This window comes from Piliocolobus tephrosceles, chromosome 4 (genome assembly GCF_002776525.5).
Source record: "Piliocolobus tephrosceles isolate RC106 chromosome 4, ASM277652v3, whole genome shotgun sequence".
NCBI classification, from domain to species: Eukaryota; Metazoa; Chordata; class Mammalia; order Primates; family Cercopithecidae; genus Piliocolobus; species Piliocolobus tephrosceles.
In genome coordinates, this window is record NC_045437.1 from 92175230 (window position 1) to 92192236 (window position 17007).

Genomic DNA, 17007 nt, shown 5'->3' on the forward strand with positions numbered 1-17007 from the left:
TCAAGCAATTTTACCACTGCTAAAAATCTAGTCAATAAAAATGTCAATATCTTAGTCTTCCAAACCACAAACTACAGAAGCATTTCATTCATAATGAACTAACAGAGCTTCAAATATTTCCCTTCCCTCTTGTATTTCTTTCAAACTTACACTTAAGATCTGAAATTTTTCACTGACGATGTTTTTTTCTATAAGTTGCCTAAAAAGTCAGCCAGAAACGATGATTATATTGATGGTGATCATTAAAACAGCTAACATTTGTTATGGCCAACATTTGAGGGTTCACTATGTACCAACCACTGGTTCTAAGGTCTTTACATGCATTTAATTCTCACAGTAACCCTATGAGATAATTAGTATAATTATTCCAATTTCCAGATGAGAAAACTCAGGAACACTGTGGATTAATACCCTATCTAACTAAGGTCACACAGCAAGAATGTGATGAAGCAAAATTCTAGACTAGGCATCCTGGCTCCAGAACCTACATCTTACCCACAAGCTTAACAGTTAATAAGGCATTTTGTCTTTTCTAATCATCTACATATGACGCCTTTCAGTACTTAATCTCAAAATTAACATTGACCCTCTTCTATATGTCATTATGTTGAGCCATATGGGGGCTATAATGAAATGTAGACATGGATACTATGTTAAGATGCTCAAAATAAAAGGTTAAGACGATAAAATAAATATTTCAAAAACTACTACACATATTAATTGCCAAGTTAATTCTCTCTATGTACTACATAGATACACTAGAGGCAGAAGAGAGAACTTCCGGATGTAAAAACCTGTCTTGACACTTCCACTCACCAGTTCTGTGATTTGGCCAAGACAATTAGATTTTGGAAGCATTGTTATATTAATTTGTATAACAATAACAAATTCCATTGATATTGCTCTTTTCAAATTGTGGGATACAACCCATTAGTGAGTCATGAAATCAATAAAATGAGTCAAAACCAGCAACTTTTTTTTTTAATGGAATGGAAAATATCCATCGTTATCTTAGCCAGTTTCTTAAAACTTTCAGGGTTTTCTTGTACATGTGTGTATGTATATGTGTGTACAGAATCTGATATAAAATATATGTCTACATTTGAGTATGGTCATAAAAATCTGAAAGTCACTGTTCTATTCCAAATTGATAAGGGTTGCAGCAGAAAATGGGTTAGAAGCTCTTGTTTCTGTAAAGATCTTTCCAAAGATGAATAAACATCTTTCTCTATATGCAAACTCCTCAAGAGAAACAACCCTGTCTTACTAATATTTGTATCCCCGGCACTAGCACAGTGCCTGACACAGAGCCAGTTTTCAATAAATGATGGATAAATGGAAATAGATAGTTTGAGAAATAAGAATTTACCTACATTTTAAATAATTGATAGAATTTGGATACTTCAAAGAAAAGAGTAGCAGGCGTTTTTAGAATTCATTCTTCCATTTCCCAATCATATACTACAGCAGGGAAGGAAACCAAATAAAAAGCTTTCTACTTAGAACAAGAAGAGAATAAACTGAGTGGCACTGCAAAGCCAGGATGGTACCCTGGTGCACTGATCCCGCCTCTACTGCTGTGAACAGGCAAAGGTTACAGGTCCTGAAGCCTGAAGCTGCAAAGATACACTGAGAACAACTGAGAAGGGCTGATGTCAACCATTTTCTTAGAAAATATAAAATTAGAAGATTGTAATTCATATTTCCTATTTTAAACAGGAATATAGAGAACAAAAGTCAGATATTACTTGAGAAGCAGAGTGTCAGAGAACCAGGAATTAAAGACATAAGCTAATCCCCCAATCAAGCATCTAACTGCACATCCTGCCTTTAAGGATTGGGCCCCAGAACTTCTCAGGGATTCTTCCAGAGAAATCAGTAAGTCACTGCCCTCTCTAAGCAATCTGCGCATCCCAGCACTGCACCAGGCAGAAGTTCGATCATAAACAAGCACAACAGAAGGTGTTCTTCTGTAGCTCAGGGCATTCATGCCTAATCAGAAGTATTGAATGCTCTCAAATAAAGGGCTAAATATCTTACTTCATGAAACTGTTGGTAAAAATCCACACCAAGTCCTGCCATGTGGGACTTAAATGGGGAGAACCGTAGCTTGACGCATCTTACATTATTTCCTCCTTTGCTTTCTTCCTTGATTTATTGTTTGATATTTCTCGGGAAAGAAAGAAAAGAAGAATGAGGGCAAAGGAGGAAAGAAAGGACAAAATGAAAGAAGAATAAGGAAGGAAAATAAATGAAAGTTTCTTTTCTGGCAGGTATTAAGAAAGTATCCTGAAGAGGTGCTGGAAGAAAGTTTTCCCCCACCTGGAAGCGGGGCACGGCCCAATCCCTGTGCTGCTTGGCAGATGTCTGCTGGCAAATCCAATCCTTGTCCTCTCCTTACCCATCTCAGACTGCTGGCTCTCTGTCAGCAAGCATCCAACTGGGCTTGGCAATGGGCAGAGAGCTGGAAGGGAGAAGTCAGAGTACTTGGTACCTACTTCATTGGGTGACCCTGACAGCTGGACTCCTAACTACATTGCATCTTCTGTCCCTCCAGCCTAGGGGTAATAGTGACGTTCTGCTGTTGCCAAACACTGGGTTGCCTAGAAGTCCCTTTTTGGCTTCTTAGCTCTTCCACAGCTATGTAACCAATTCCCTACATTATATTCTCTCTGTTTTAAATATTCAGAATTATGTGTTTCTGACTAGACTCTGCCTAATAAACTTTTCAGAAATGCAGCTAAAAAGACAGAGAGAGAGGAAAGAGACCTGGGTTAGTTGCAGGGAGTAAGAGAAAGCAAGATGAGGTGGTGAAGTAGGATCCAAACCCAAGCAGGACATTTTAGGGCACATTTACATGTTGACTTTACATCAGGATGCCCTTCACTTTATTGTTTTAATTTTAAAGACACTGTCTTGTTCCAATGTATTTTATGTTTACATTCTATTCATGACTTGGGATTTTTACTTAGAGTAGTGACAGAGTTTTTCTGAAATACATATATAAAAATTTTAAAGTCAGATTACAGAAACTGTTAAATAAATCTTGTGCAGGTGTTGGATACATGTGGCCGAAACTATGAATGGCTGGAATTTAGGAAACCCTGGCATAAGAAATAATAATGTTCTTAAATAATTTCAGTACTGGTAAGGACATTTAAATACTGTGGTTTGCCAGGAAATTTCCATCATTACATTACTGTCCTCAAACTCTCCTCAAAACAGATGCTGACAACAGTTTCTGGCTCAATTCCTCGTGTATATGATGAGAGCTTGTGGGATATAGGCACTTAATGAGTACTAAAAATGTAGTCAGAGGAGATGAGTAAAATTAACAAGATCTGTCTCATTTTACTTTAAAAAAAAATAATTTTAATGTTAAAAAAACCACTTGCTACTATTTATTTTTTCCGATTATAAGATATATAATTCATGATCTAGAATTTGAAGACAACAGAAAACTATTTTTAAAAAATCCCACAACTCTTTGATAAATGAATGCTTACTTTGGTATTTTTTTATTTTTCGATGAACTTATATTCATAGATTACATACACATACAATTCATATCACGGTTTGTCCAATTTTGTGTTTTTAAAATTTCAGATTATAATGAACATTGTTCTATGCCATTAAAAATGCTTCTAACAGCAATGAGCACACTTAGTGCCCAGATCTTGTCATCTAATACTATTCTCAAAAAAAAGAAAACAGGAATCCTTGAAAACATGGCTATTTCTAGGACTAGAGCAGGAAATATATAAGAAGAGCCTGCGACTGGGTGCGGTGGGTCACGCCTGTAATCCCAGCACTTTGGGAGGCCGAGGCAGGTGGATCACGAGGTCAGGAGATCGAGACCATCCTGGCTAACACGGTGAAACCCCATCTCTAATACAAAATACAAAAAAAAAAAAAAAAAAAAAAAAAAATTTAGCAGGGCGCAGTGGCGGGCGTCTGTAGTCCCAGCTACTCTGGAGGCTGAGGCAGGAGAATGGCGTGAACCCGGGAGGCGGAGCTTGCAGTGAGCCGATATCGCACCACTGCACTCCAGCCTAGGCGACTGAGCTAGACTCCATCTCAAAAAAAAAAAAAAAAAAGAAGCGCCTGCACAGTCTAACGGGGACCGTAACGAAGAAAGGAAGGAAGTGCACCAGAAAACACACACACACACACACACACACACACGGGAGTATATCAAAGGGGCACTGGAATAAAATGAAAGCGTTCCCAATGGCCTGCGCCAGAAAAATCTGAGCAAAGAAATAAATACAGTAATATTGCATTATAATCCAAAGTATAAAATAAGTATCCATTAGGCCACACTGATATAAATATATGATTGAATAAATAATGGGAGAGAATAGACAAGTCTGTGGTGAATTACAAACAATTTACGTAAATTCTCAACCTTCAAAGAGATGGGACTTAACTTCTCACCTTTTAAGGATAAGCTGTGCATAGTGACTTCCCTCCAAAGACTACAGTATGGAAAAGGGGGTGGGGTGAGGGCAGGTAAAGTGCTGAATAACTTTACAGTGGAGAAACCTGACAAATGCTACCTCAGCCAAGCCATCAAGGTCAACATTAACAGTGGTAAGTCATGTTGATAGTAGGTACCCTCGATGTGATGTGATGAGAATGGCACTTTCCCTTTGTGGTTTCCTCTCAAAAACCCATGACTCCAGTCTAATCGTGAGAAAAACATCAGATAAATCCCAACTGGGAAACATTCTACAAAATATCTGACTAGTACTCATCAAACCTATCAAGGTCATCAAAAACAAGAAAAGTCTGAGAAACTGTCACAGCCAACAGGAGCTTAAGGAGACATAACTAAATGTAATATAGTATCTTAGATAGGATACTGAAACATTAGGTAAAAACTAAGGGATCTTAATAAAGTAAGGACTTTAAGTTAATAATAATGAATCCATGTTGGTTGGTTAATTGTAATAAATATGCCACAGCCATGTAAGTTATTAATAATAGGGGAAACTGGGTGCAAAGTACATGGGAACTCTCTGACCTCTATTTGCGATTTTCCTTTAAATATAAAAGTGTTCTATATAAAAGTTCATTAAAAATGCTTATCAAAATATTTTGAAAACATTTTAAAATGATGCTCAATTGGTAGTGGTACCTTGTCAACAATTAACCCCTGAGGAAATCTCTGTCCCAACAGAGGCTACATACAGAACTGGGGGATTCAGATCACTGGTACAGGTAGCTTAAATCCTGGAGCCAAAATATGGGTACAGCGTCCACCAGATCCCACCCCTAAGGCTGGTGACCTTGTAGCTATGGGAGCAGAAAATGAAGGCATAGTACAATTTCCTAAAGATGCAAAACAATATCATGCTCCCCTCCGTTTTTTTCATTACAGGGAATAATCTATCTACTAATGATCAGTACCTGTGTCTTTGTGTCTGCGGCCAAGAACAAATTCATCAACTGGGTAGCCACCGCAGCAGAAGAAGCCAACCGCAGTCAATGTTGACTATGCATCAAGCTGCCGGAGGCCACAGGAAATAGACTACCTTGGAGAATCATCCCTGCCAACATTTCTGAATGGCTGTGTCACTGCCAATGGGGCCACAACAACAACACAACAACACTTGCAACCCAGCCTGGACTTCCTTTGACCAAAGGAAGAAATCTATCTTTACCCAAGTGAGATGAAAGGTGAACTCCAACCTCACCTTGTGTCAAAAGCTTTGGTATCCTGCCCAATATGCCTGGAACAATATATATTGGGAAACTGCTGTGCTAGTGGCCAGATTCCATATAGCCCCCTTTTGTCTGGCGGCCTTAAATGGCTCCTCTAATGTTACTCTGGGGTTTCTCCTGCCAGACAATTGTCAACACGTACTCCAAATCAACAACATTGCCCCCAGTGAAACACAATCTCTTTCCTACTTTAATAACACCTTAATACTCTACAATTACAGCAAAACCATCACTGTACCCTGGTGGGGACCCTGTGGGTATGCAGATCCTACGAGTGGCAATACCTGCCCCCACATTGGATGGGGAGATGCACTTTGAGGTGGCCATTAATTCCATTCACCATCCAGGGTAATACTCCTTTCCCCAGTAATCCGGACTCCCTGGTGGCAGTACCATATCACAGTATTCTCCTCTGCCACTGGTACAATCCTGCTTCAGCAACAAATTAAAATATTAAGCTTACATGTAGAAAAAGCTCTTAATGACAGTAGCACTGGACTTATGTTGTTATCAGATGAATTTGCTCAGCTGTGTACTGTTGTGTTGCAAAATCGAATGGCATTAGATATGCTTACCGCAGCCCAAGGAGGGGTTTGTGCCTGACTTCATACTGAATGTTACGTGCCTATCCCTGACAATTTTCACAATATGACTCTCCTTGAAAAGCCATGGTGGGTGTGGTTTTTATTAATTGTACTTTTAATTCCCCTGTGCTTACCCTGTATCTGTAATCTATATCAACTATGCCTTCCCCATGTATCTCTAAGGGTATTTTCCTACAATTGAGTATCAAATTGAGGCCAAGTTTGGAGGAAAAGTTAAATATTAAATTTGAACTCAAATGAACATGACACAAACAATGATCACCAAGTCCCAGAACAGGTTGTGTGAGCCCCCTGAGGCATTCATCCAGCGATGTTTCGGAGAAATCTCTATTTCAATCTATTCCTATATGTTAGTTATTAAAAAAAATAGACAACCGCAAAAACAAGTTGACATTTTGTATTCCTTGAGCCCAGTCACAAAAGGCCCTCGTGACTGGACCCCATGCCAAAAAACTCTTTACAAAAGAGGGTTCCAGACCACGCCAAAGCGTCATGAAACCTCTCCTTGTCTGTGCACAGATGAGCGGCTGACTCTGGAGCCCAGGCTGTTAATTCCTGGTCTGGTGGTGAATCCTCCATAGTCTGGTGAGTGTAAATATATATATACATATATATGTGTGTGTGTACATATATGTGTATGTGTGTGTGTGTATGTATATATATTTTTTTCCCTTCTCCCCTTCCCATTGCAATTTGCTTTTGCTGATATCATTTGCTTATTATATCTGTATTACCATATACTTGGGATAAAGGCTGTCTACCCTTAAAGGTACTGTGTGTGTGTCTTTTCTTCTCCCCTTGCACATTTCCAGCACAGAATAAATGACCAGGTAATAACCCAGAGGGTTTATTGTAATTATTTAAGCATTCCTCTATTATTGGAAATGTGAGCAATTTCCAGTTTTTCTATTAAAACTAAGAGAGCGATAAACAATTCTAAATATATTTTTGGTTCAATCCTTTGATTACATCTTTGCAATAGATTCCTAGAAGTCATTCAACTTTTTTAAAAAGTTAAAATAACACATATTATGCACAGTAGTTAACCCAAAGAAGTTGAAGTCCCATTAGACTGTGAAACTTTTCCGAGGTAAATTCCATTCCTCTAGGTAGTAAGGAAAATATCCTAAATTTGTTCCCAGCCCTATTCATTGATTTCTGTATCCATTCAATAAATATCTGAGTAGCTGCTATGCATTAGACAAATGTACTGTTGGAAAGCCATTTAACCACTTTGAGACCTCGTACTCTGATCCATAATAAACACCAAATGGTCTTCACAGCTGAAGACCATTTCCCGATCCTTGAAATGAAGCAATACATATATGAATAGTATGCAGTGGGCGCTTTATAATAATTTTCTGCAGCACTTGAATCTCCCGGCTACAGTGTGATTCTGTAGCTGAAAAAAAAAAGATTCCTCCCACATTAGCATTTGGTGATTTTTTGGAAATGCTTATTTAAAAATCTAATTTCTTTTCTGTAATAAATGATTTTTCATAGTACTTGCAATCTCCATTTAATTTTGTTGCACTCTGGTGCCACCTAACGCTCATCTTCTCTGGGACATCTGTGTTTCTTCATCCTTCCATAAATGTTATTTTAAGCCTGGGTATAACCCTACCACAAAAAAAAAAAACTTCCCTTGATTGCTTCAAAATGTTCATCTGTCACCAAGCCCTTCAAAGTTTGTTGCCACTGTTTCTATGACATCTGATTGTTTCTTCCTAAAACTTACAGATCTCTTTAAGAAATTCAACAATGATGTCAGTCAGACGGAGTTCCTTGTAAATGTTCTCTGCAATGGAGATGTACATCTAGCCAATTTATTGAAGGTGGGTTGCACTGCCCTGGGAGATACACCCATAAGGAAGCAAGGAATCAAGATTGGACAGAAGGAGAAGGTAAGCCACAATGTGGTTTCAACTGAGGCCTCCTTCGGTCCTACAGGGAGCTCTGGGGCTGGGACTGCAGAGTTGCCCCAAATAGAGGCAAGAGGGCTGGGTCTTTTTTTTTTTTTTTTGTTTTTTTTGTTGAGACGGAGTCTTGCTCTGTCGCCCAGGCTGGAGTGTAGTGGCCGGATCTCAGCTCACTGCAAGCTCCGCCTCCCGGGTTTACGCCATTCTCCTGCCTCAGCCTCCCAAGTAGCTGGGACTACAGGCGCCCGCCACCTCGCCCGGCTAGTTTTTTGTATTTTTAGTAGAGACGGGGTTTCACCGTGATAGCCAGGATGGTCTTGATCTCCTGACCTCGTGATCCGCCCGTCTCGGCCTCCCAAAGTGCTGGGATTACAGGCTTGAGCCACCGCGCCCGGCCGAGGGCTGGGTCTTTATAGCCCCTCATCAGCCAGCCACTGGCCACTTGGAGGGACATAACTTTGGGAGAGGCTGTGTCCTGAGGCCAAGGGCAATGCCCGTCTCAAGATGAGGGGATCTGGGCAGAGACAGGTCAGCCTTCACTAACTCTTTGCCTATTCATTTACCTTCACGAGTCGAGCAGAAATTAAGGGAATCTAACTCTTGAAAATCAATCCTACAATCCATAGACATTTTTTTTTTTTTCTCAGCTCACAGTGATGGTGTATTAAGAATAAGGATTATATGATAAGTTTTAAAACTTATCTATAATAACAGATAAATATTGGTGACATTTGACAAAATATCTGACATTTTTTGATCACAGGATCACAGGTGATTTCTAAGAGCACACAGTTCATTTCAAGTGTGAAATGGCTAACCAAGCCAGCACCTTCTCCTCACAGCTCCAAGCACAGTACCTCCCATAAGGTAAACACTCTGTAAACACCGTAAAAGGATACCAAAAGTATCATTATTCTTAAACATTACACCCATTTTTAGGAAATGAGAGGAAATCAGACATAAAAATAATATAAAAGGACCAATAATGAGATAAAGATGCCTAAATCGGTTCTCAGAACTAAAATCTGAGACAGGACTGCATGGACAGCTGTGTGCTTAGAAGATTAGAAATCAGTTTAGAATATCTCGATTTGAGAAAGTGATTAACTCTATTTAACCTTGAAAAATAAATTCCCTGTAAACATAATTGTAGCAATGTGGGAAATTCTCAGTAGGATTAAAAAGTAGATTAATTTAAAAACCTAAAAACTCAAAAAATTGTGGCTAATTAACCCCTTGAGACATTATTTTAACAAAATATCAAAACTCTTCAATAAATGTTAAAAAATTAAAAATAAAGTTCATTTATGTCAAACAATGTCATCTATCCCTAATTATTCTGTACACTACTCTAAAAATTAAAAGCTTTTTTCAAATAATAGACAAATCATATATTATTCAATTTGATTTCACATTTATGGGGCATTACTATGTGCAAAGTGCATATAAAGCAAAGGAAGTGACTACAAGTGACTCCTGCTTAGACCTTCCATTTTAAGATGTGACAGAAAAATTGTGCAAGTGTACGAAGGCTAAGCCTTATGAAAACATTATCTATGCAGTGTGAGCAGCCTCTGACTTCCTGAACTGGGGAAAGCCCAGAGTTCATTAGGAAGCTGTGTCTACTGTCTTCATTTGCCCAGAGAAGCAATGTCTCTAATGGGAGTTGGTTTGCAGATGAGATCTCCTCATCTCCTCATCTATGGGGAAAATACCACAACCTTTGTTAGTTTCTGAAAAGGGTTTAAGATACCTAAAATAGAATTAGAATTACTGTTTAACTTGGGCTCCAGCCCAAGTTCTTGGAGCAAGAAATTATGAGGGACAGGAGGGTGGCAGAGGAGAACATGGCAGTTTCCCATTCCCTTGCCAGACCCAGAGCCATTCTTCAGCCAAGCTATGGATCAAAGCAAGTCTGTAGTGAGCATCTCATGCCTCCCTTCCCATGCACCTCCATTCAAAGCTCCACTAGTTTCCAGCCTCTTGTCACCTCCCCCATACTAAGTCCTGTGGCACCCATCCAGGCCCAGGTTGCTGCCACAAATTCTACAGATGGAGCTAAATCACTCCCACCCATGCCCACTGCTCAAAATTTACAATGTTCTATCCAGAAATTAGAAGGCAAGAACCTAGCTGAGTTAATTCATGCTAAAGTATAAATGGTCATTCCTGAAGGCTCCAAGAGGCACCAGTATAATGTGTAAAGATACCTGCTGCCTCAAAAGTGGAGATGAACAACTATCAGAAGTGATGGAGTGGAGGAGAATAAAGAATGTGTATTGAGCATTGCCACGTACCAGGAACTTACATTGTACCCTCATAACAGCACCATCAGGTTGGTATGTTATTCCCCCAGTTTTACAGAAAAGAAATGTGAGGTTTAGAGAGGTTAAGACTTACTTGAGTTCTGGAAGAGAGTCTGCCTCCACCTCTCTTCCCTATGGGCAAAGTCAACCAGTCCAGTCTCCACCCAGGGGCAGGCAACTCTCCTAAGCCATTCTTCTCTTGCACTGTTATCTTCTCTTCTTTTTTATCGAAACCACAGATCCCCTTAAAAAACCATCTTCTTGCAAAGTGTGATGACAGGGACAGTAAAAGAAGCTGAGGCAGCAATGGGTGAACACTACTAAAGCATATTTGTATAATGAAGCTGCTTGCAAGTGGAGTGTGGATCAGGAACTGCTTATATTCTAGGCTCTGAAAGGAGGAAAAGAGGATGGTAAGTGGATTTATCCCTCGAGCATCTGTATTTACCTCTCTAAAGTATGTTTTCTAAGTTCTTTGCTAAAATTCTAGGACTTCATCAGTGTGATAGCCTTTAGGTTAACTCAGGTGCTGTTATTTGTACCATAGCTAACTTTAAAACTAGTCATCTCATTAGTATGGCTTTTCAAATACTAAACCCCATTCAGGAAGAAAAGCATTAAAAATCTAGTTGATATACACTTTAAAATTCTATACTCTATGCTCATTTTATATTGAAAACACAGAAAAACAGTCTCCCTCTCCAAGGCAGAGCTTCAGACCAGCAGCTGAGTCCAGTAGCTCACAGACAGATTTTCTGGATGGCTGATTGTTCATCTTCCCCACTGCTGCTGATTGACCAAACCCCACATGGGCACTGGACCCCACGTGGGCACTGGAAATATCTGCCTGCCCAGAGCAATTTGATTTGCCTTTAAAGACCTGCCTCTCTCCCACTCTCAGTCCACAGTGTTTGGGTTGAATGCCCCTCACTTCTGGGTTCCAAAATACACACATAACCTGCCCAAAGCACCACCTGGCCACAGTAGACACAGTGAGGGTCCAAATCACTCCCAATGTCACTCACTCCCAAGCATGGTCTTTCCCATGCGTGGTCACAGCTGTGAGGAGGATGTGTGCCTAGAGATGCTGAGAGCCGCCAGTAGAGACTCTGCCCGAGAGAGAAGATGTCCAAAGCCAAGCAATTCTGGGAGAAGGAAAGAAGGAAAAGTGGCAGAGGGTGGTGGGGTAAAGACAGAGACCTGATGACTGAGGCCTGGATCCAGCCTGCCCTGAGTCTTTTCAGTTGTGGCCAATACACTCTCCTTTGAAGCCTAATCAAGGAAGAGTTGAGCTCCTATATCTTGCAATGAAAGGCTCGTGAACAGCCCATCCCTGATGCCTGGGCTCTGCTCCATCCATCCCATTAGACATCTCCATTCCTACCCAACACTCCTCAAATGTTCCCAGTATCATGTGGGGAACTACTGTGTGCCTCTTTAGCTCCCAAGCATGGCCTAGATGGCAGGACATGAGGAGTCAGCCCCAGCAGCAGCTCAGTCTCCTTGGCCTTCCTACACCAAGCCCAAGCTTCAGTCCAAGAGGTGCTCACATTCCACCCTCAGCTCTACCCAGCTTCCTTTTCATAGGCTGCTGCCCCAAGCAGAGAATCGGGCTTCCAGGCAAGGAGCTATAAGTTAGGCCTGTGGTTGGCTTATTTTAAAGGAAGCAATTGTTTGTGCACCCATTTATCAAACTCCAGAGTGCACAAGCACAGATCCATATCCCTGTGAATCATCCACCTGTCAGGTTTGAGAACTGCCCTCTAACAAAACTCTTTCTTCATGGTGATTTCAGACTGCAGGCTTCTACATTTTACAGCACTTTTATAAGATGGCCATGAAATCAATGAGAAGAAGTGAACAGAGAGCTGAGAGTACACTACTGCTGGTGCAAACCAGACCAATTGTTCAAGTAGTTGTCACAAATGAGGTCATTAAGCCTCTGTATTTATCTCCCAAGACACAGGGATCCCCATGGTTTTATTTACTTAAAAGTGGAATGTCTGTGCTAACTGATAGTGACACTTATGTTTTACGTATATATGCTACCTCCCCATCTAAGAGAAAAAATCTCTGGATTGCAGGAGTATTGGGTTCCCAGAATCTACAATAGATTTTCAATTCCTTATGTGTGTAGGTGGCAGTCCGCAAATGTTGACAGCTGAGGAGGATAATCAGAGAGAGCTTCTATTAGATATCACAACCTCTGGTAAAGGAATCTCGCTTCTCAAAGGCTCAGATCCAAAGAAGATTCTCATATAAGAATACATAAGAAGGAAACAGAAATCAACTTCTAGGAAACAGAACCCCATATTAGCAAGAAACTCCAAATTTGGGTTCCCCTTGTACCCTGGTCTGTTTGGTAAATGCTGCAGGCTACAGCTTCCTTTTTATTTCTGGACACATCTAGACCTACTCTTATGAGGCCAGTCTACAGATTTTTCCTCCTAAAATCAATCCAAGTGCCCTGCAAGGTTCTAGGATAAATAAATATGCAGGCCATGGTTGAAATTTCAGAGACTCAAGTTTTAACTTTTATAAAGCTAATGAAGCCATCTAATTTTCACAAGAATTGTTACTGAGTCTTCCTTTTACCCAAGAGTATTAACTGAGAGTTCTGGAGTCCATGGATTGAAAGTCATGAGTTTCCTTCCTTGAGGAAGAATGCACAATTCTGGTTTTTTATACATTTCTATGGGGAAAATACCACAACCTTTGTTAGTTTCTGAAAAGGGTTTACGATACCTAAAACAGAATTAGAATTACTGTTTAAATCTGTTTACTGTTTGAATAGCATAATGTTTACTTGGTTATGACTCCAGTAAAATACTACATGAAGAACAACAACAAAAAGACTACATCACATTTTTCCATAATAGCAGATAAAAGAATATGTAGGTTCTTGATACCCTTTTGACTTTGGCATGACTTCTGTCATTGAAAATTTCTACTAGATGCTATTTCCTAGTCCAGATGGCAGTAATGTTTGAGTGCTTAAAGCAGTCCATGTTCACATTGGTCACTGTAGTAGTTGGCTAGGGAGGTCAATGCAGAGATTGGCAAACCTCAGTCGGGCAGGGGTTGGTACAATTTCTGATCACTCACATTTGCTAGATGTGCTAGAATCTATACCCTGAGCATTCACAGAATAGCAAGTAGGCTGGCTTATGTTGCCACTTCAATTTTGATTGTGTGACAGACTACAGTCTCCATGAAATATTTTGACATTTCCTTCTTTTCCCTCCTATAACATTGCATAACAAATGTAATGGTGAGCTTTTACACACTTTAACTTTTCCTTCTTGCTTGAGAACATTGCTGCAAATTTGTTTCATAAATACAAATATTGGCTATACATGGAAATATAAAATTTAGATTTTATATCTGAGAAAATATATAGGAAAATACATAACAAATTAAATCCACTTTACCATGCTTTAGATCTGTTCAATGGAAAGTCTTCCTAATTAACCTATGCTTATGTTAACAAACAATACAGATTTTTAAATGTACAACTCCCTATACAACGCTTTCCAAAGTTTTTCATTTTTTCCCCACCCTAACTTCAGGTAAGAAGTTGAAAGCTCCTGAAAATGTATTTTTTATAATTTACAGTCGTAACATCTGGATCACTGAGCTTTATCTAATTTTCATCTCTACCTAGGCTTGGAAATGTGCTGTCTAGGAGAAATCTCTCCCCTGAGCACTGATAATGAGACATTAGATTGCATTTCTTGCCTTCATTTACTTTCCAATAGTACTCAATAAAAAGCAATAGGAAGAATGAAATGGCATGTTTTTCCAGGGGGAAAGATACTTTCATCCTCTAGGTATTTCTATTTTTGTGGACATTTTTAAAATACCATATCCTAATAGGGAAAACATAGCTCCAACCTACTTCCCTATCTCTTTACAAGACAACTTTGTGAGTACAATGTGGTTCCACACAGAGAAGCAAAGGAAAGCTATTCCCAGACCAAAGACATGAAGTCTCCTGAAGATGGTTCCTCTCTTCAAGGCTGAGCATCCAGGCTCTCAAAATTGCTTCAGTGCTTGCTAAAGTCCAAAATCTCCCCAAGATATGCAAGGTTTCTGCATAATCTGGCCCCTGCCACTAATCCCAGACCCATCTCCCCCAACACACACACACCTTCCCTCTTAATCACCAAATCCCCACTGTCCAGGCAATCTTCCTCTAAGTACCTCCTGCTGTGGTTCCCTCTGCCCAGAACTGTCTGCCACATCCCTGACTTCCCTCCACCCTGAAGAAATCTGACTAACTCCTATTCATTATTTTTATTTGATCCTAAATGCTTCTTCAGGGAAACCCAATCTGATCCTCCCTCTCTCAAGATTGGGTTGAGACTACTTACTGTACAATTCATTCCTATAATTCTCTGTACTTCTCTGATTCAGTTATCACAATTGTAATTAATAATGATTTGCACATATTTTAGTGTAATGGATGTTTCTTCTATAAGATCGTAAGCTCTATGTGAGTAGGAACTGTCTTATTATCAAGGTATTAACAAGATACTATGTCTACCACAACATAGATATTTCATAAATATTTGAGGAAGGGAGAAAGAGAAAGATGGTTGCTAAAATCATTGGTACTTAATTGGAAGGAGATCTTCCAGCTACACATACATATCTGGGATTGGTTTATTATATAGAACATTTTAACTGAATATTCTCCCCATTCCAAGACATCTGGAAAACAGCTACAAGACAACACTCATGAGCAGATTTACGGGATCAATCAATGTAGTGGAAGAAATTATAAAGTTATAGGAAATAGTCACAAACCTTGGAAGGCCAGGAGGTTTGCATAGCTTCATTAAAAGATTTGGCTGAAGGCAGCTGAATTCTCTTAAAAGCTTAGGGCATAGATACATAGGAATGTAGAGGAGTTTATTTAAATAGCTTGTTTACTCATGTGGTCCTAAGACCAACCTTTGATCATCTGTGGACACATAACTGCTCTCTACTAGGGAGGTCGGTGATGTTAATCACCCTCTGGTAGTGTTTACTGGAAACCTTTGTCATTTAATCTGTACTAAATAAATGTGAACTTCACCAGCTTATTGGGGCCAAACCTGCAGACTCAGGCAGCAGATTCCCTTAGCTGCACTGACAGGCAAAATATCTGTGTCAGTGTACGTCTTTCATCCATCGCTGGGTCAGGGTCTGCAGGTCAGACCCAGCAAGCAGACCTAGCAGCTTCTCAATGTTGAAGAAAGCCACCTATAACATAGCAGTTAGACTCATGAATTTTGGAACCAGTTCTTAGGTACAAAATCTGAACTCTACTGTTTACCAGCTGTGTGACCTTGAGAAATGTCTTCATTTTTTCTAAGCCTCCACTGACTTATCTATAAAATGAGGCTAAGAATTCCCACTGTTTTACTGTTGTCACAAAGATTAAATGAAGTAATGTCTGCAAATCAATTAAGACAGCAACTGGCATAAGACTAAGATTTGCCTGCTGGTATTACCATTATTAAGAAACATCAGAAATTATGCCAAATTCAGAAGACATTATCTCATATCTTGCTTTCTCCTTGTTAAAGGAATATACCCCAAATGGACATCTTTACAAAACAACTAGGTGTTCAGAAAAGAATTTGTTTTCCTGTCCAAAGATCATAACTCCTAGACTAAATACAGAATATACAGCATTATTTTTCAGAGGAGCTTAACAACATGATTTGAAGTCATGATACGTGTATAGAACTCACAAGAAGAAAGATCTGAAAATATTCACTATGAAGTCTCAGAACTGAGCCAGAAAATAAACACACTAACCCATTCTCATTCACTGGAAACTTTTCTCCAACTAATGGTGGCACCTTCCTCTAGCCTTCTCTCCAAAACTGTGGAGAGACCTACCAGCAAGGCTGGTGTTAAGGGACAGTCAGACTCAACCACAAATCACGGGTTTGGGTACCAAGCATGTATTTAGCACTGGTGTGGCAATGTGGCCTCACCAATGGTGAAGCAGTGGGTAGCCTGGAAATTATGGTATTGGTAGTAATCAGATGTCTGTCAATATCTAGCTTTGCCACTTACTAACTATGGACAAAACCAGGACTGCCAAAAAGTTACTTAGCCTCTCTAAGAATTTCCCATACATAAAATGCAACTAACAATATCTATTTGTCCAAACTGCTGTGAAGTTTAAGTGAGACAATGTACATAATCTATAAATGTTTCTTTTAGATGCTGTATATAGAATGCCTAAGAGACAGATATATTTCATTTATTTCCCCTAAAACCATGCCTTTCAGGGGACAAGAAAGTAGAATGATAGAAACAAGATGAGGCTATAGAACATAGAAAATGAAAAATTATAGAACTTTTAATGTATAACATATGTCTAATAATAATATCAATAACAAAAATAATGATGGTGATTTAGTGGGGTGCCTGGTAAGGAATACTTTTTTT

At 39.5% G+C, this 17007-nt stretch overlaps 1 protein-coding gene across 8 annotated transcripts in view; it reads right to left on the minus strand.

The window, feature by feature from the left end:
- The window catches only part of MCTP1 (multiple C2 and transmembrane domain containing 1), a 594518-nt gene that overhangs the window by 563111 nt on the left and 14400 nt on the right, over positions 1-17007 (minus strand). Inside the window, exon 2 of one of the 8 annotated variants that reach the window (XM_023212159.2) lies at positions 10652-10948. The exons of the other annotated variants lie outside the window; for them this stretch is intronic. Coding sequence (XP_023067927.1) covers positions 10652-10948 — 297 coding nt within the window. The remainder of the gene's footprint in view (positions 1-10651; positions 10949-17007) is intronic. 8 annotated transcript variants of the gene reach the window in all.